The sequence below is a fragment of the Amphibalanus amphitrite genome, unplaced genomic scaffold, assembly GCF_019059575.1.
Source record: "Amphibalanus amphitrite isolate SeventyFive unplaced genomic scaffold, NRLGWU_Aamphi_draft 000446F_arrow, whole genome shotgun sequence".
NCBI lineage: Eukaryota > Metazoa > Arthropoda > Thecostraca > Balanomorpha > Balanidae > Amphibalanus > Amphibalanus amphitrite.
The window spans coordinates 195,142-213,041 of record NW_024881940.1 but is presented as its reverse complement, the minus strand read 5'-3'; the positions used below and the strand labels follow the sequence as shown (position 1 = coordinate 213,041).

The window sequence follows — 17,900 nt, the reverse complement described above, 5'->3', positions numbered from 1 at the left end:
CCGGCCAGACGTCCGGTAGGAACTACCACTTCGGTTTCCCGGGGGAAAAAAACTTGCTAGCAGCCAGTGCCCCAGCCCCCAATCACTGCAGTGCAAGTTATTTTTTTACAATGGATGCATCTGAATGCAGGGGCGGTAGCAGACTTGGCGTTTGGGGGTGGGGGCAACTTGGCAACTTTGCCAACACTCGGAGGGGGGGGGGGGGGCGGTGCTAGCTTACAGGGGCCCATGGCCATAGCGGCCTCAAAGGCCCGTATGGAACCCCAGAGGCCGATGTGGGCTCTCAGAGGCCAGTGCGTGACGCCTAAAGGTGTAAGCCAGGGGTCCCCAGCCAGACAACAAAATAGGGCCATCAGAGACCTTATAGGCTGATTGGGGACTAAATAGGGCCTCAATTTGGAGCCATCAGAGGCAAATGTGGGCCTCAGATATCAGTATGAGGCCCTTACAAGACTGACATTGGTCCTCAGAGACCGGCATCGATCCTTCAGAAGCCAGTACGGGGCCCTCAGAGGCACAAAAGGGTCAGTCTTGGATCTCAGAGGCAGAAAATGGGCCATCAGCAACCGGTGTGGGACCTTTAGAGGTCGGTTTGTGCCCTCAGAGGCCAGTTTAAGGCCCTCAGAGACCAGTACAGGGCCTGAAAATGGCAGTTTGAGGCCATCAGAGGCCGACTTAGGCTCTCAAAGGCTAATGCGGGTCCTTGAGGCAAGGATGGAACCCTCAGGGGTCAGTGTGGCACCCTAAAAGACAGGCTTGGGCTGGTGTTGGACCCCAGAGTCCAGAAAAGGCAAAGTTGAGCCCTCAGAGCCGATGCAGGTCCTTAACCCGGCAGTTGCTGGGGTATTTCGCCACCCACCCACGGTAGGCGATCGGGCCGGTCTAGCCTCGCGAAACCTCAAAGACATTTTTTCCGAAAATTGGAAAACAACGCATACTAGTCGACAGAAAATTCATCAAAGATTACGATTAGTGCATTTGCATGGCTCAGGAAACATTTTTTCGTAGACAAAAGTATCGTTAAAGACAGCGTTCCGTAACACTTCATAAGGGGGATAATCACAGCCGATTTTTACGCTCTTTGAATATTTTGCGGAACGATGAAATTGCTAGGTGTTGAGCATCCATTTCGCATGGAAAGTGAAATTTAGGTGTTTAGACGATTCCGCCATAGAAAGCAAGTAGACAAAATCAGTTCAAAATGTCTTATAATTAGGTTAACTTTTTATATTTTTTTCTACCACTGAACATTACGTTCACTGAATTAACCAAGCCCAGCAAAAAAAGTTTTACGAGGATGAACTGAAAATAATGCTGTATCGCATGCACTAAGACACTATCTATTAGGGGAGCCAGTGAAAATTTGTAGCAACTTGCAGCCCTAGCATCCAGACACTTTTTTCTTCTAAGGGTTGGCCGTGGCTTGGTGCACTTGAGCACAAGTGGTAAATGCCCCAAAGGGTGTTTTCGCGATAGCTCAAAACACCCAGGCAATAGAGAGCTGCAACCTGGCATACCTGACCTTTGATGCACGCTGGATCTTGTGACACCAGCCGCACTTTCAAGTCAGGTCAGGTCACTGACCTATGACGTCATAAATGAACCTCTGCACGATCCTCAGATGTCGCAACCTTGCAACGCTCTCAGTGCCAGAGTAACTTTCACAGGGAGGTGAGACTTGCAGGACTTATTGTCCTTCAGAGGTCTTACAACTTGCATATCTCAGATTTTCCCTAAATGTCACATAAAGTCAGGTTGGTCACGTGACTTCACCTATAAGTCAATGGGGAAATATGAAAACTGTTATTTTGGCGCCAGGAATGATATTCAATTGTCTCAAATACATGAAATCGTTACTTCATGCACTCCTTGCAAGATCTGATGCTGCATTTTTGCATTGTTGACCTTGCATGACGTCATTTATGACGTCACTAGGGTCATACGAGTTTTTCGTCAATAACTCCCAATCAAATTGAGCTAGAGAGTCGACAAGGTCACCAATAGACTCCGGAAGACCTGCCGAATCGAATGATATGCGATATGACCTCCTTCGACCAACTTCGTGATTTGAAGACCTCTGACCTGACCTTGACTCGAGGTCAAGGCCAGGTTGACCTTACGGTGGCCTCACCCAAACAAAAGTATACCATTCGACGCGCCTGAGCAAGGTGAACACGACGATGTCAAAATCGTGGTTCTGCGGCCATTTTTTGCGAAGCTATTTACCAAAAACCAAACCCGCTGCTTGGGTCATGTTATGAAATGGGGCCTTGCCGGGCGAGATTTACGCTGTTTCATGATATGTATAAATTGGGAGGGCATTATCGTTTGAATAAAAATTGGTTTGGAAATCATGACGTCACTGAAACCTCGATATCTCAAAAATTTTCCGGCCGATTTTTTTTGAAATTTTGTCACAATAAATGTCAAACAATTCCCTAGAGGCACCCAAAATTTGGCGTGCCTGCGCCGCGCCGTTTCTTTTTTTTTTGTTATGGCCCAGCTAAAAAAGTGGGGGCGTTTAACGCCCCCCCCCCCCCCAGCAACTCGGGGGTAACCCTCGCCCGTATAGGGGGGAGTCGAACGGACCCCCCTCGATTTTTTGCGAATAACTCGCGACCTGTGACCTCTTTTCCGTGACCATGTTTGGCCGAAATCGCGATTCGGCGTATGTCGGCTCGCATTAACCGCGCGTTTGCAAGCTTTTCGTGATTTCAAACGTTCTAACATGTGATTTGATGTTGCTCCCATACATAAGGGTGGGTGTCAAGGTCACCTGAAGGTCAGGTCACGTCATTGACCTTTGGTGACCTCGGGTGACCTCGGTTCACTTTATCGAGTTTTTTCATGTTCTAGGCTAGTTTTTTAGCTGAATTCGAATTTAGCAACCATTTGAACATTTACGAAGTAGTTTTGGTGCCTTCGTAACATGTTACGAAGCTGTCAGAGGCGGTTGACACGTAATACGAATACCCGTCACAACCCCTACCGGTTGACCTGACCTGACCTGACCCGACCTGGTCTAAATGGCATGCTTAAAACATCATCTCTGATCAAAACTAACACGATATTCGTGATCAGCACCCCGGAAAACCACACAGCAGCCACACTTTACGACTTTCTAACAGGTCCCGATTTTCCCGGTCTTCGGGTCATTGACCTGACCTGGAAGGTCACCCGATGACCTAGGACCTTAAAATTGGGTATCATCGGCTTCCTCTCGTAACGGGCAACACGCTCGTTTTTTCCGTGAAGCTCTAGCTTGATCAGGGGCCAAACGCGAGGGGGGGGGGGGTCGTGCCGCCGAAGGACGCAATGGCCTGTGCCGGCGAGGGTTAAAATTGGGTATCATCGGCTTCCTCTCGTCACGGGCAACACGCTTGTTTTTTTTCCGCGAAGCTCTAGCTCGATCAGGGGCGAAACGGCAAGGGAGGTCCAACGCCCCCCCCCCCCCTATACGAGTACCTACGTTCGCGGCTGGAAAAACATCAATACAGGGGATGGTTAAAGGCCGGCATCGGGTCTTCAGAATCCAGTGCGGGGCCCTCAGAGGCTAATATGGGCCTTTACAGGCCAGCATGGGGCCTCAGAGGTCAGTGTGGGACCCTCAAAGACCGGCATGGGCCAGGATGTATTACAAGTAGATTAAGGTCAATAAAAGCCGTATTTAGATCAAGAGGACGCGCCAAGAGTATGCTGACCATGCCTCCTAAAAAGAGGCAGCGAGCATCACCTACCTATTCGATTTCTGGTTCAAGGAGCAATCATAGTAAGTTTAACTCTGCACTTTTGCAGTGTTCTTAAAATTTTAAATGTATGTAGACTAGAGATGTCAATCGGATACCAACTTTTTGGTATACCGATACCAAACTGATACCAACTTGGTATTTGGTATTTTGATCCTAATGTTGTTGGTATTTTGTTGGTATTACGAATCCGGCTAATGTATAAGAGGATACGAATTCGGTAAAAAGTTGGTATTTATCTCATGTTCCCAAGTTGGTTTGGATTCGGTATTTTTCATGGTTTTGGTTGGCATTTGGTTTGGTATCGGTATCCTGATTTCCGTTATTGATATCACTAATGTAAGCAATAGGCATACCTATAAGGTGAAATACACACGAAATACCATATCACACACGACAAACGTTAAACTATAAATGGCACAGTTGGTTGACTGTGAAAGTGACATAGGCCTTAACCCCCCCCCCCCCCAGTCGCAGGTGAAAATGGTTGCACCCCAAAACAAGTGACTGGATCTGCCCTTGGGCAGGGGAGCGGCGAAAAATTTTTGCCCACCCAGTGAAAAATCCTTAGAGGAGGCCCTGAGCTTACTCCTACGACCAAAAAAGTCCGTTCACTTCCAGCTCAATTCCTGGAGATTGTTCTGTCCAGCCCGAAAACATAAGAGGGTGATGAGGGAGAAAGGGTGATTCAGAGGCTGCAGTTTACACAGATTACCGTTTACAGGTCAACAGGCCTGTTTGACTAGAGCTAGACCGTCTGAAGATCGAGACTGAGCCGAGCTTGAGACCATTGACCTATATTAAGTACTTATTACTTAGTATTATTATAGGTCAATGCTTCAGACCGTCTGAAATGTCTGCTCTTTGTCTTTGTCCGTCAATCTAGCTGAAGCAAAACACGAAATGTTGTTTTGCCGTGGGCTACAGCGCAGAGTTGCTGCTCATTGCACTGGTTAGAGGACCGGTTGACTAAAGGGTCGATTACATGCAGAAATAGAATCGCTCCACTCCACCCTAGATTGATCTGTGGCATTGAGCTCACCATCAGATATAATGCTGACAAAAACCAACCGCATGCGCCTCCTGCCTTTTTGTAGCCATGAGACCCTCTACCCGAACCATTACGAACGCCCTCGAAAAACGAGCACCCGCTGTGAGCAGTGAGTTCGAAGCTCCTCAACACTGGCATTGCGGCCTCAAGCCCGCCATCGCTTGTAATTTGGCATCGTTGTTACTCATCCGAGCGATAGCCGCAAGGGCGTTTCTCCGTCCGTTTTTGTTATAATCTCGACCCTATCGCCGCCGGCCGCGCAGTGAGATGGCGAAAAATTAGCATTATAAAAAAGGCCGACGGATCAGCGAGCGATGGCTTTACGATAGTGAGACGATAAACTAATGAATCGCCGTGAAATGGTCTTTGTTGGTGGCTTGTAATGAAGTGAATTGAAAACGTGCCAAAGAGCTTGTGAAGGTATTTTCAAGGATAGGGATGTCGTAGTCGAAGTTTGCTGACCTTGTGCTTCGAACATTTTTCTCCCTGATTTTTTTTTCTGTAAAGCGATTTTTTGTTATTGGCTCGAGTTTTACATATATCATTGATGAGACCATCTCAAGACTGGGTATAAAGTGGACTGTGGCACACCTTAGCCGTAGGACATACCGACCTACCTAAGTTGCAATTTGCAGCTTGCAGTGGCCAGTAGGACATAACTAATCCACTTTAGCGTCCAATGCACCTTCCCTGCAGCAGGTGCCATTTCTAAGCATTACGTCACCCCTCTCAAGCTCCCTTGCAATATCCGATCAACGATATTGATTGCAGAATTAGTATTCTGGCCGGTATACGCCCGCGTGATCCACTGATGACGTCAACTGAGGTAGATGAGATGAACAGTGGCTGTCAGAGGTGATACATGGTCATAAAATGTTCAGTGATATACGCAGCCCGTCCTGAGCAGACACGGGATCCCTGCAGGGGCCAACACTGGGGTATAAACCGGCATCGACGCTTCACAGTGTCTGTTAGACGAACACAGGTACAGGTGTCTGGGTACTGCTTTGACCGTCTCAGGTCTCGTGAGCTGAACGCTAACCCTAATTTTTGGAGATGATTTAGAAGAGGCCCTCCTAGTATTTTAAATATCTTTTGTTACGACGGTATCTCCACGGACGAGTTTTCCACAACTGCGTATTTTATTTTTTTCATTGTTTGGCCAGTCGCCAAAACCCTTTGACTTGCTTCTGTTGAGGTTTGAGCCGAATACCAGTGAACCACAATGAAGGACATGATGCCTCCTTTCTGGAACTTTGGCGGAAGTCTTTGTCGCATGTTTTGCAAGATTAGCAGCTCGTCTTGGCTCGTTTCAAATGACGAACCCTTGTTCAGAAACCACTTACGTGACATATATGCGAGGCCGCATGTATAAATGCGGATTTGCGAAATTCGTGAGTGAGCACTAAGTCCATCTTCCAAGGACATTTATTGGTCATTTCTATTTGTCACCGTGTGCTTCATTTCAGTCGGGTTTTAACACAGAATTGCCGTCTTTGGTACAGCCTATTTTAACGCCAGAATGCTTGACTTTGAGTAGACCTTGCCTCCAGGAACTAGGAAGCGATGCGGTATTTATGCCGAAAACGAGAGGGTCGCAATTTTTTCACGAAAGGTATTTTATTGAAAATAAAAGCCTTTTTTCGGCATGTTTCATTATTATGACATCGAATTTGCCGGTTGGATGATGTCCTTGCCCTGACTGTTGGCACGTCTCCCCATTCACACTGTCATGCCACCTCATTCCGTCTAACATAAACGTCCCAGTCGATAAGTCGCCAGTCGGTAAGCGTCGGCTTCCGCGCAATTTTCGGCTGTCGCGTCCCACTCAGGAGCTCAGACCACACACGTGGAGGGCATAACGTTCTTTGAGGGGGGCAGGTCCGGAAGCTGTCCATTGTAGATGCCATCAATGATAGAGCTGATTTTATGTGGAATGTGTGGCATTTCCGGTGCTGTGTTTGTAATTAGGTATACCTAATTGTGACGAAATGGCCATTAACTGCTTTTTTTTTTTTGCTCTGAAAGTGAAGTGTCGGTATCACTCAAGCGCTGTAGGTAAACGAAAAAGTTGCATATAATGGTTGATTAATAATGTTGGTTTATAATGCTTCCTTTATGAAACACTCGGGCATCCTTTTGATAATCTATTGAGTATTGATCATAGACCTCCCGATGCCTGTAATTTTAACTGTCTAATTTCTCTGGATGGATAGATATCAAAGGCGTTGCACTCGAGCACTGCGTTGCCCTCCTTCCCACAGTAATATGATCCCTCCCGGTCCGCTAAACCACCGTGGGAGCCCCGTCAGCCTCTGTTTAGCAGCTGACCCCCGTTCCCATCGTACGTCGTGGTCACACGGCCGCACATGCGGTCTGTTTGTTGATACAGCGCCTGTTGCAGCAATGCAGCACCCCCTTGAAATGTGCATATATGCAGCAGAGGCGGAGCTATACATACATAGTTATTGGTTGCTGGTAGGAGTAAACGTAATTACTCGTATGGCAAGAGCGGATAAAATTGGTTGAAAAGCGATCTTCAGTCTTCACATAATTTTGCCAAGAAAATTATCTTGAATGCTGTGGTAGGCGCAGCCCTTCATTCAGCCCATATCAAATCCCCGGCTAGTCAGATAGGCATTAGGCAATCTGTTAGCTTCTCTCAAACTTTATTCCTAGCTCCTTTGCTCCTTCCAAAATCAGTAATTTCCCGATAGATCCGCACCGCCGCGAATCCCCCCGTGTCACGGTGCCTGGACGCGCCCTTGCCGTGTCGTCGAGAGGACCATGGCACGCGCTGTTCGGCCGTGGGAGCGCAAACATACGCCTGGGCGCTAACGAGTGTGATGAGAACGCTAGCTGCACGCCGCTCCCAGAGACGTGAGGGCAAGGCTGGCGGGAGGATAACTCATGGAGAGAGAGAGAGAGAGAGAGAGAGAGAGAGAGAGAGAGAGAGAGAGAGAGAGAGAGAGAGAGAGAGAGTGAGAGAGAGAGAGAGAGGGAAAGAGAGAGAGAGAGGGAAAGAGAGAGCGAGAGAGAGAGAGAGAGAGAGAGAGAGAGCGAGAGAGAGAGAGAGAGAGAGGGAAAGAGAGAGAGAGAGAGAGAGAGAGAGAGAGCGAGAGAGAGAGAGAGAGAGAGAGAGAGAGAGAGAGCGAGAGAGAGAGGGAAAGAGAGAGAGAGAGAGAGCGAGAGAGAGAGAGAGAGCGAGAGAGAGAGAGAGGGAAAGAGAGAGAGAGCGAGAGAGAGAGAGAGAGAGAGCGAGAGAGAGAGAGAGAGAGAGAGAGAGAGAGAGAGGGAGATGACAAGCAGACGAGCAGATAGAAAAGCTGGCTGGAGGAGGGAGAAATCCTGCATAACTGTAAATACGGTGTCGTTTTCGCTAGATAAGCACAGTGATCAGATCCAGATCGACTTCCAGAGTGATCGATCAACCAAATCAACCCTCAGCGACTGCATTCTAACACGCTCCGTTAAAACGTAAATATTAATGTGTAGCATTAGGATCACTTGGATCACCCCAGGCATAAGCCAAAGCTGCTCAAAGCTATGTTCCATGCACATGAATACGGGTAGCTCATGTTGACGAGTTATCAATGTTAAATCCGGTGGCGGATCCAGGGGAGTGGCTTTAGGGGCCGAAAAAAGCCGAAAAGATGCGCCGCCCTGCGGAGCTACGGTTCGGGAGCTACGCCCTGCGTAGCTATACGATGAACATCAGAACATGCCCATAACCACAAACAACATCAGAGGAAGCCCAGGAAGGGAGAGAAAACTGTCTTCAATTTTCACTAAAGGCGCCCCTGTTACGGAGAAAACATGCCGCCCCCCCCCCCCCATATCATACCATTGGTCCCTGGCCGAAGAAAATTCTGGATCTGCCCCCGGTCTAGACCGAATAAGGCTGCACAATGGTCGAGGAATGGTCATTACGGAGCGAGCGAAGCGAGCGGAGTCTTACGTAGAATAACGGAAATTTCTGAGTATGAGCGGCCGGCCGTGGTCACGGTTTTGCGACGCTTATATCTCAGCAACCACTTGACCGATTTACATGCGATAATTTTTGTAGGGTAGCTTCATTCCTTCTACCAAGTATTGGACTATTCCCGATGCATGTGGGTGACCCCTTATGCACGTGCCACGTGCAAAACGAAGAGGTGTAACTTTTGTAATTGTTGCAATATCTCGGAAACTACTTGGCCGATTGCGCTGAAAGTTGGCATGCAGGTAGGCACCCACTAGGCAATGCATATCCATGTGCCGGAATTGGGGTGCTGCTGCACGTGCGCACGTGCAGGGGTCGATTCCAGATCTCGAGAACGGCTGGACCGATGGCGCTCAAATTTGGTACATGGCTAGGGACCGGTTAGTAGGGTGCCGTGCAAAAGTCAGTTGGGACCCATTTTGCACGTGCGCACGTGCAGGGTGCCGCTTCCAGATCTCAAGAATGGCTGGGCCGATTGTGCTCAAATTTGGTACGTCGCTAGAGACCGGTTAGTAGGGTGCCGTGCACAAGTCAGCTGGAGGTACCCCCTCGAAATTTCGCACGTGCAAGGCCCACCCTCTCGCTCGCTCCGTTAGTCGCCCCAAAAGGCGTTATACTGGTCGCAGACGCTGAAGCTGACGACTGACGAGCTAGTACCTACTTTCTGTTTCTCCGGGCCCCGGTGCTCGGCGCCAACCGCGCCGGGCCGGGAGTCTGAACACGCCCCGTCTAACTTGGCTCCTGGGCCACGTAGCGACACGCGGTAAGCGGCATTCGAATGAGCGTGGAAAATAATGAAGATAATACTTCGGTCAATTATTTGGTCAGGTCAAAGGTCAGGTCGCCAGAGGTCATTAAAGGTCAGATTTTGCCATTTCAACAATTTTCGAAACACCGCATTCGCAGTCGATAGCTTTTTGGCAACACTTTTGCGTAAAAATGTCCTCAGATTTGACCTCAGGTCAACGGTTTAGCCTCCAGAGTCCAGAGGGCAAAAAAAAAATAAATAGGGCCGTTTAAAAAAAACTGCTTTTCGTTAACGACTCTTAACCCAAGAGAGCCACGACATCACTTTTGCCAACATCGTGTTCTTCTCGTCGAGACGCGTCGAATGAACTATAAGTTAACCTTGAAAAGTCGTTTTGAAAATTTGACTTCAGGTCAAGGTCATGACCTGATTGGAAAAGGTCATGCTACATATCAGTCGATCCGTATCGTCGAGTTGAACAGATCTGAGGTGTCTTTATCGCTCTAGCATGTCTCTATCAAAAGTTTTTGTCAAAAACTGCCAGGGATCTTTCATGACCTGATATGACCTCAGGGACATAAGGAGAGGTCACGGGTGCCATTTTCCGGTTCATTTTGTCAATTTTACTGTAACCCAATGTTTGAGGGTGTTTGGAATGACCTTCATCCGGAAAAGGTGCCTTTCAATTTTATCCCATTGACTTATAATGGAGTGGTCGCAAAATTGACCTGACCTTAGGTCACCGATATAAAAATTCCGATATAAACATTTTTTATATACTGTTACTCTTATCATCGCTGAAAGTTTCAAGGCGATCGTTTAGTCTGTGTAGCTATGGTGAGGATTCTAACTTTTCCTGAGGTGAGGTCACTTGACGTGACCTGGTGACCTAACCTTGAGAGACCTGGGTCTGAAATTTTTACAACATGTGCGGAACATATGCATTAAGGTATCTGCGAAAATTGCAAGGGGTTGTTCAAACTTCAAACCCTCCCCCTGGCCCGGTGTCGGTTAAAGAATTGACCCATTACAGGTACAGGTATAACTGTATTACAACTCCAAATACATATTGAAATACATTTGTGTTGCACACTTTGTTAACTGGCAGCTGGCAGCGTGTAAAACTCGTCCTTATTCTACGAAAGCCTAGTTTGTATTTGTTTAACCTCATTCTGGTTACACATCCCGCTCGCCCTTTGCTTGAGAAACACAAATGCACCTTGCGACCCAAGCATATAGCACTTGCGCAATAGTACCGGTCGGGAAACTACGAATAGCTACTCGTCTCCTTCACTGGCGGATCCAGGGGGGGGGGGGGAGCATTCAAGGCAATGCCCCTCAGGCCCGTTTGCCCCCGCCCCCTCCCCAAGACTCGAGTTTTAACATTACTCCTATGGTGGTTCATGGAAAGAAAGGGGCCATTTCGGCCATCCCCCCCCCCCCCACAAACGGTTGGCTGGATCCGCCAATGGTCTCCTTAGCATAAGCACTCCGGTAACATAACCCTCAACCGGTCAGAGGGTTGATGCAACCCCTACGTTTTTTTGCGAATAGTGACGACAAGTTTTGAAACACTCGTGCGGAGCGCGCTTTTAAAACATTCTCTTTTTTAGTTCCGGCAACCGCGGTACTAGCCATCTGGATGCACGTTCAGACTTTAGTCAAGAAAATCACTCAATCTCAATTCAGTACGATTTGGCACAGAAAAGGGTACTGACCCGTGCACACCCGGTCGTTCCACTTTCCGGGTATAATCAGTTTATACAGTGTCACACAATCCTCTTTCCCCCATCTGTTATTGGGCTCTCCATTTTTCCAGCTGGTATAATCCACCGGTGTACCGTCTACCCAGGCCCAGGAGTTGCCACCAAACCGTCTGAACAGCCCTATCCAAACGTCCTCCTCTTCACTGTCGCTCGGCAGGCTAAGAATGTGGTCCTTGTTGCTGTTGTGGATGGACGCTAATCTCGCCCTGGGGTCGTAGGACGCACAGCCCTGATGTGCCTCCAGCCAGGTGGCTTTGGTGGGCGATATCAGGTAGCAGCTGTTTCCTCTGCGAATCCAGTTGGCAGGGCAAGCTCCGGGGGTTCGTGTCGGAGGAGGTAGCTGACGTTGAATTTCTTCCAGCTGTTGCTGAAGTTGCTGTTGATCCGCTGTCTGGCGTGCCTGGAGGTCGGTTATTTTCTGCTCAATTTGCTGCAGCTGATCCCTGAGCTCTGTTGTCGTGATACTGACGTGCTGCAGCTGATCCCTGAGCTCTGTCCTTGAGACTGGTCCTACTCGCTCCAGAAAGGTGTCTGCCAGGCCGTCGACGATGTCTTTCACCGAAGCGGTGAAGGCACAGAGGACGGGCGTCAGCGCTGCGCTCCACACCACCAACAGGAGAAGCGGCAGCTTCATGGTTCCGCCGCTGACTCCACGATCGCCAGGACGAGACTGGGTGCGGCTGCCGGCTCGACGAGCCCGACTGCTGTCATTTGTTTATCGATTAGTGCACACTGGACACTGGACATGCCATAAGCTCACTCAGGGAGTTGCCTGGTGCGGTGTTACTGAGATTCCAGGCCGTCAAATGTAAGCCAAGTTCTTCCGAGAAGGGTGCAGCGCGGGGATTTCTGGCTTCCAACCGAACATGATATGTCCTCTTATGTCCTGGGGTGTGGCTTGAGAATTGAGGTACCCGTGCCATGATAAACATGGGCTCAGATCCCAGGCCACCAGATCTTTGTAAATGCACTCGAGATCACATAAACAATAATCTAACATGATTCAATTTGAACTGAGATATGCCTAGGATTCAGTACATAGTTGAAAGAAAATGGTGATATAATCCTTGCAGCTTCATGATAAATAACATAAGAGTGGCTGAAATATACAATTAAAGTGCGCCAGTGTCTTTCCTTCTTTCATCCTTTCTTTTGTTGAGTATAGGTGTTTCGGACCTTCCGGACTATTTGCACCGTGTGTGTTTATTTTATGTTAGATAGAGTGAATGAAAACGAGAGCCAGCTTATAAGCGATGAAGTGGAGTAGACCCATTTGAACGAGAAAAGAAAAGAGGAAATGAAGTAACGTGGGATGAACGACAGTTTTAGGATTGAAAATGAGACTTGACATTAAGCTATGCAAATCGGACCTATGTAAGTACGGACCTATATCTACCTTACCCTCTAGGTATTCCTAACCTGTGCTAAACTCCGCAGGGTGTGATGTAGTTGTCAGTTCCTAGTGACGTCATTGTTCCTCTGCAGTGACGTCACTGTCCGCCTGCAATGACGTCATCTTTAGCCTTGACGGCGGGTGGCGGCCGGCACAGCAGCCGTTCTGTCAGCTTTAATAGCTGCGGCCAAGGGCATGCCTACGTAGAAGGCTGGCACAGTCATCTTGGCTCATTATTCCATTATGACGCATCAATCGATGTCATTATTGACTGACATTTCCGGTGTGGGTAGTTGTATTCTGGGTAGTTGGTGATCGGATTTGCACTTCTAAATTGTTCTAGGCAAAAGAGCGTTTGAAATTCCGATGGATGGAATTCAGATCCGGCATTGGTAGGACAAGTTTCCGCATACATTTTATGCGGGATTGGTGTTGTTCTTACTGTAAGAGCATGGTCTTGTCGATTTTAGCAGTATTAAAAAGACATTAAAAAACTATATAACAACATAAAATAGCTGTTTTATAGATTTGAAATATTGTCTTCAATGCCTATTTTTCGCAGAATAAGAATCGTTTTATGTTTCCGACATCGCGTCAGACTTGTTTGAAGGCTGCAATCACATCACACCTGTATGTAAATACGTTGCCAGACTTTCCAGTCATAGTCGTGGTGCTGTTCTCTAATGAATAAAAAATATAATTTGAAACCGCAATAATTATAATACATAGGTACAAATACCAAACACGAGGTCATCAGAGACGTCGAAATATGCGTGTTGGACATTATGTAGGTAACGTACGCTATTTTATATTTGATATTCCTACTCGATGCTGTTAACATTCTTAATTAACTCGCATTGCAATGGGCTTTTCATTCACAACCAGATGTAATTTTTATCGCCATCATCCTCGAGTAGACGTAGCCCGGCCGTTTGCACAGAAACAAAAATGCCCCCTCCCCCAAAAAGTTCTAAAAGACTCTGTTTTCCAATTCCACTATAAACGGCTCCGATTTAAAAGCAATATCTGTGCGCTTTTTACTATAAAGAACGTTTATTTCATTTCTGTTTTATTGTCGTATCACGTTTATTATATCCATGGCTATAACAACACCTCTGCACACACGGAAACAACATGAGTATGCAACATCGACTGAGCTGCCCTGTCGAAGAGCGGCGCAAGTCATGCAAACAACACAGGCCACATCAGGTGCTCTAGCCCCATAGAAAAGAGTGGCCTAACAGCGCAACTCGAGCCTCCATTGAAGGCCAAAACAGCCGAGTTAAAAGCCCAAGACGACGCAGGGGGAGACCTTGCCCTTTTCGATCCACGGCTGCTTGAACTCAACAGTAGTGATGTCAATCTTGGTATAGTCATGGCGTCGTATTGTTCAGCGGTCCAACCTCTTCGTGGTGCCCCCTGCCAAGCTTTCTATTTCCTTCGAAAGTTCTGTCACGACTTTCTCCAACTCCTCCCAGACACCAGGCTCCGTCCAGTATTTTTCCAACATCTCTCCATTAAATTCCTTGCTGCAGCGTCCTGAAGAAAGTCCCACAAAGTGTCTCACCAAGTGTTTCAAGCATGATGAACCTCTGGGTGTCCTGCAAGGATCACTCATCGCTCCTAAGCGTTGGGAAAGTAGGAGAGGCAAGACTCGAAGCGGCGCCAGTAGTCAGTCACCCTCACTCGCTGAGTGTTGGTACATCCGTCAGGACCGGCCTTGTGCACCATGGCGTAGTCCTTGCAAGTAAACTGGCCATCCCCATCGCAATCCCGCGGGTACTTGGCCATGTACTTGCGGATGACAGCCGCCGAGCAGAAGGGGTCGGTCGTGCACGACTGGAAGTTGTACTGGGCAAAGTTGGGCTCCTTGGAGAGCTCCGAGTCGATGAAGAACGCGTTCGAGATGCGGAAGGGCCCGCAGAAGCCGTTCTCGCAGCCGAGCTGCGTGTTGCACGCGCTGGAGGCCTCGCAGATGCAGCCGAGACAGAGGGAGGAGACCAACTCCTGGGTGGTGGCCGGCACCACGGCCACAGCCGCCAGCACGGCGAACAGCACGACTCGGCACGTCTTCATCGCGGCACGGCTGAGCACGGTCTGGCTAGCCGCCGAGGCCACCCTCTAAATATGCCCTCGGTCCAAACAGGATTTCCCACCGCTGACGACGCCTCTCACGAGAGTTATTCGCTATTCGGACAGCGCTGCATGCTGAGTAGATTGGCCTCGTGCCCGATTATAGAGTCACCTGCGCAGCGGCTTCCCAGACAGGTGCTTCGGCAAATTAACCTTGGAGTCTCGGAATCACCAACGATGTTTGGGAACTCTCAGAAGACAGCCTTAACCGGAAAACGCCTCCAAAACCGGTCTCCGAAACGCACACGCATGCTGCAAATCCAAGTAAACATCGGAGGGGATGGATGCAAATTTTCAGACGCCAGTTGTGGCTCAATCCGGTTGGGTCAGAGAGGAGAGCACTGGCGATCAGTGAACCAGGAACTGGTGAGGTCAGGGTCAGTGACGGGTCACCGGGCGGCTGTAGCGGGACGGTGGCAGGTCGTGACGATGGGGATGGGGTGGTGGGGGGAGGGGGTGTTGTCTGTGCTCAGTGAGGCGTGATTGTTGATGGTATGGATGGGGGGGGGGGGGGGGGCTTTCAGTGTCATTATATCGGTGTGATTAGGTGTCAGTGTAGGCCTAATCTCAGTTTTTTTTTTTTGGGGGGGGGGGGTACTAGACTATTTTGCAACATGTTCTTAGCGCTCTTAGTGCTCTTGTAATGCTTGTCATCTTATTGCTTCTTGGAATCCTTTTATTTATCTTTCGACACTAGCTGAATATTTCGTTAAATGATTTAAATGCTTCGCATATAAACAACAATGATTTAGAAGTATGCTTTTCAAAAACTATAGCTTTCCAATGAAGTGACGTCCACGCTACTCTAAGACAGTGAAGGGCGGCTATAATTAAGCTCGCCAAGCGTCCCCGCCCAGTGGAGACTGCATCGAAGGACAGGAACATAACACCAGCGAGGGGCCAGCATAAGCCATGGCTGACAAGTGATAAAACGAACCCGCGTATCTCTTTTTGTCGGTGAAATATGAACTGTCACAAGTGGTTTAAAGGTAATGAGATATGAAAGGATTTCATTTCCCGATATAAATGTAGGGAAAAGAACTAGGCTTATTTTATTTTGAGAATACTTTGCTCAAGCAAGTGGGTACGCGGTATCGAAGCCATCCAACGGAATCGCTATTTGTTTTCATTTATTCTTTACGAAATCCTGACATTGTAAAATCGTGACCTTACCGTCATGTAAAGGTATGCATACCCCTAAATTTTTATACCCCAAATTTAATACGACCTGTTCAATTACGTGACCCACGAGCCGTCAAAATTTCACCGTCCTGCGTCAATCGACGGCGCCGCAATAAGCCTTTTTGGGAGTAACCCCGACGGTGGCGTGGGCGGCGTGGGCGGACTTTTTAAGCACATGAATGTGATAAATGTGCTTAATTCATTAGCACATGAATGTGATAAATGTGCTTAATATAACATAAGTCGATCCCAGAGTCCCCTAGCTTATAGCGACTCTGCATTTTGGAACTCACTTGAGGCTTGGCACTGACGAGTGACGAAGCACACATTTCTAACATTCACTTTGTGGAATTTCGGCTTGAGTCAGTGAATCAGCATTCACTTGCAAATCTCACAACGACGTTAACTTCTTGGGAGTGTACAATTACGCTGTGGTGTTGCCTATCGAATGCATCTGCCACCGTGTAAGGCTGTGCTCCACCCACCCAACAATACAACAGTATAGAACGGGTGGACGCATGACATCATCAGGTCGATGTTCTTCGACTCTCACCTTTCTCTCGGGAAAGCCCAAGCCCCGTGCCATCACTGATCAGCCGCCAATCGCCATGACAGGAACCGATAGCTCGACTGCTGTGACCCAGTATGGAAGAGGCCAGTTTCGTGGCAGCTAGATGGTAATGACGTCACTCTAGGTGGAATATGACGTCACTCGAGGTGAAATATGACGTCACTAGAGGCAGCACATGACGTCATTCTCTAATATCTGGGCGCGGCATTAACCATTACCTGATGACGTGAACGGACTCAGAACTGCCCGTTACGGGCATCCAGGGATGACGGTCGATGGGTGATCTCTCTGTTCAAACAATAATACATTTGTGGCTTCATAAAACAGGCATTGATCAGAGCTCTGCTCCTGATCGACCACTAAGCACTAAGCTGATTACTTTCGTCTCTCTCTCTCTCTCTCTCTCTCTCTCTCTCTCTCTCTCTCTCTCTCTCTCTCTATCTCTCTCCTATCTCTCTCTCTCTCTCTCTCTCTCTTCTCTCTCTCTCTCTCTCTTCTCTCTCTCTCCTCTCTCTCTCTCTCCTCTCTTCTCTCTCTGTCTCTTTGTCTCTCTCTCTCTCTCTCTCTCTGTCTCTCTCTCTCTGTTCTCTCTCTCGTCTCTTTGTCTCTCTCTCTCTCTCTCTCTCTCTCTCTCTCTCTGCTTCTCTCTCTCTCTCTCCTCTCTCTCTCTCTCTCTCTCTCTTCTCTCTCTCTCTCTCTCTTCTCCTCTACCCTCATCAAGGAAATAGTTTAAGTCTTTGGAATGACGTATCCAAGGCCATATATGTGGTACCTCATGCTCAACAGCAATATCCATCATTAAACATAATAAACCTTGCTGAAATTACTCATCATTGCTCACACAATGCCAAATGTGCGGGTCTCTTGTCTCCGACATGCAAAAGGAGCGTTCCGTTAAAAAGCAACATACCTTGAGAATCGCGACACAGTCAAGTCCGCTTTAGTGTGTAAGTTAACAGCTCAAGCAGACAAACATGATAGCAACGTTAATTCCTCTCGCGAGAAATAACGGTTTCTTCATGCTTTCCGTCTTCCGACTGAGTGGGATGATGGTTACGACCCTTCATCATCTTAAATCTAACTAAGAACTGTAGTGAGATTTTCGGAAAATGCACTTGATTATCGTCAAGGCAACTGACGCAGTGATAACAGCAGTTCATCTGCAATGAGCCTTTTTTTGTAATTCGCTCAGATCGCATGCACATTGCACACCATAGTAGGAAGCCATTTGGTTTTGGGTCCTCCTGGGGTGCGTGTGTGCTGTGCACAGAAGGGGGTTACGGCTGACTTCACTACGTGCAAATGCTATCTGCACACTGCACAGTACA

General features: G+C 48.1%; 2 protein-coding genes across 2 annotated transcripts; both read right to left on the bottom strand.

Annotated features, from left to right (window-relative positions):
• Positions 1–10,554: 10,554 nt before the first annotated feature.
• Positions 10,555–11,982, bottom strand: LOC122391613 (C-type lectin lectoxin-Enh5-like). The gene has a single exon (XM_043385723.1). The coding sequence runs from the start codon at positions 11,925–11,927 to the stop codon at positions 11,208–11,210; it is 720 nt and encodes a 239-aa protein (XP_043241658.1). The 5' UTR covers positions 11,928–11,982; the 3' UTR covers positions 10,555–11,207.
• Positions 11,983–13,738: 1,756 nt separating this feature from the next.
• Positions 13,739–14,835, bottom strand: LOC122391612 (lysozyme 2-like). The gene has a single exon (XM_043385722.1). The coding sequence runs from the start codon at positions 14,760–14,762 to the stop codon at positions 14,310–14,312; it is 453 nt and encodes a 150-aa protein (XP_043241657.1). The 5' UTR covers positions 14,763–14,835; the 3' UTR covers positions 13,739–14,309.
• Positions 14,836–17,900: the final 3,065 nt, after the last annotated feature.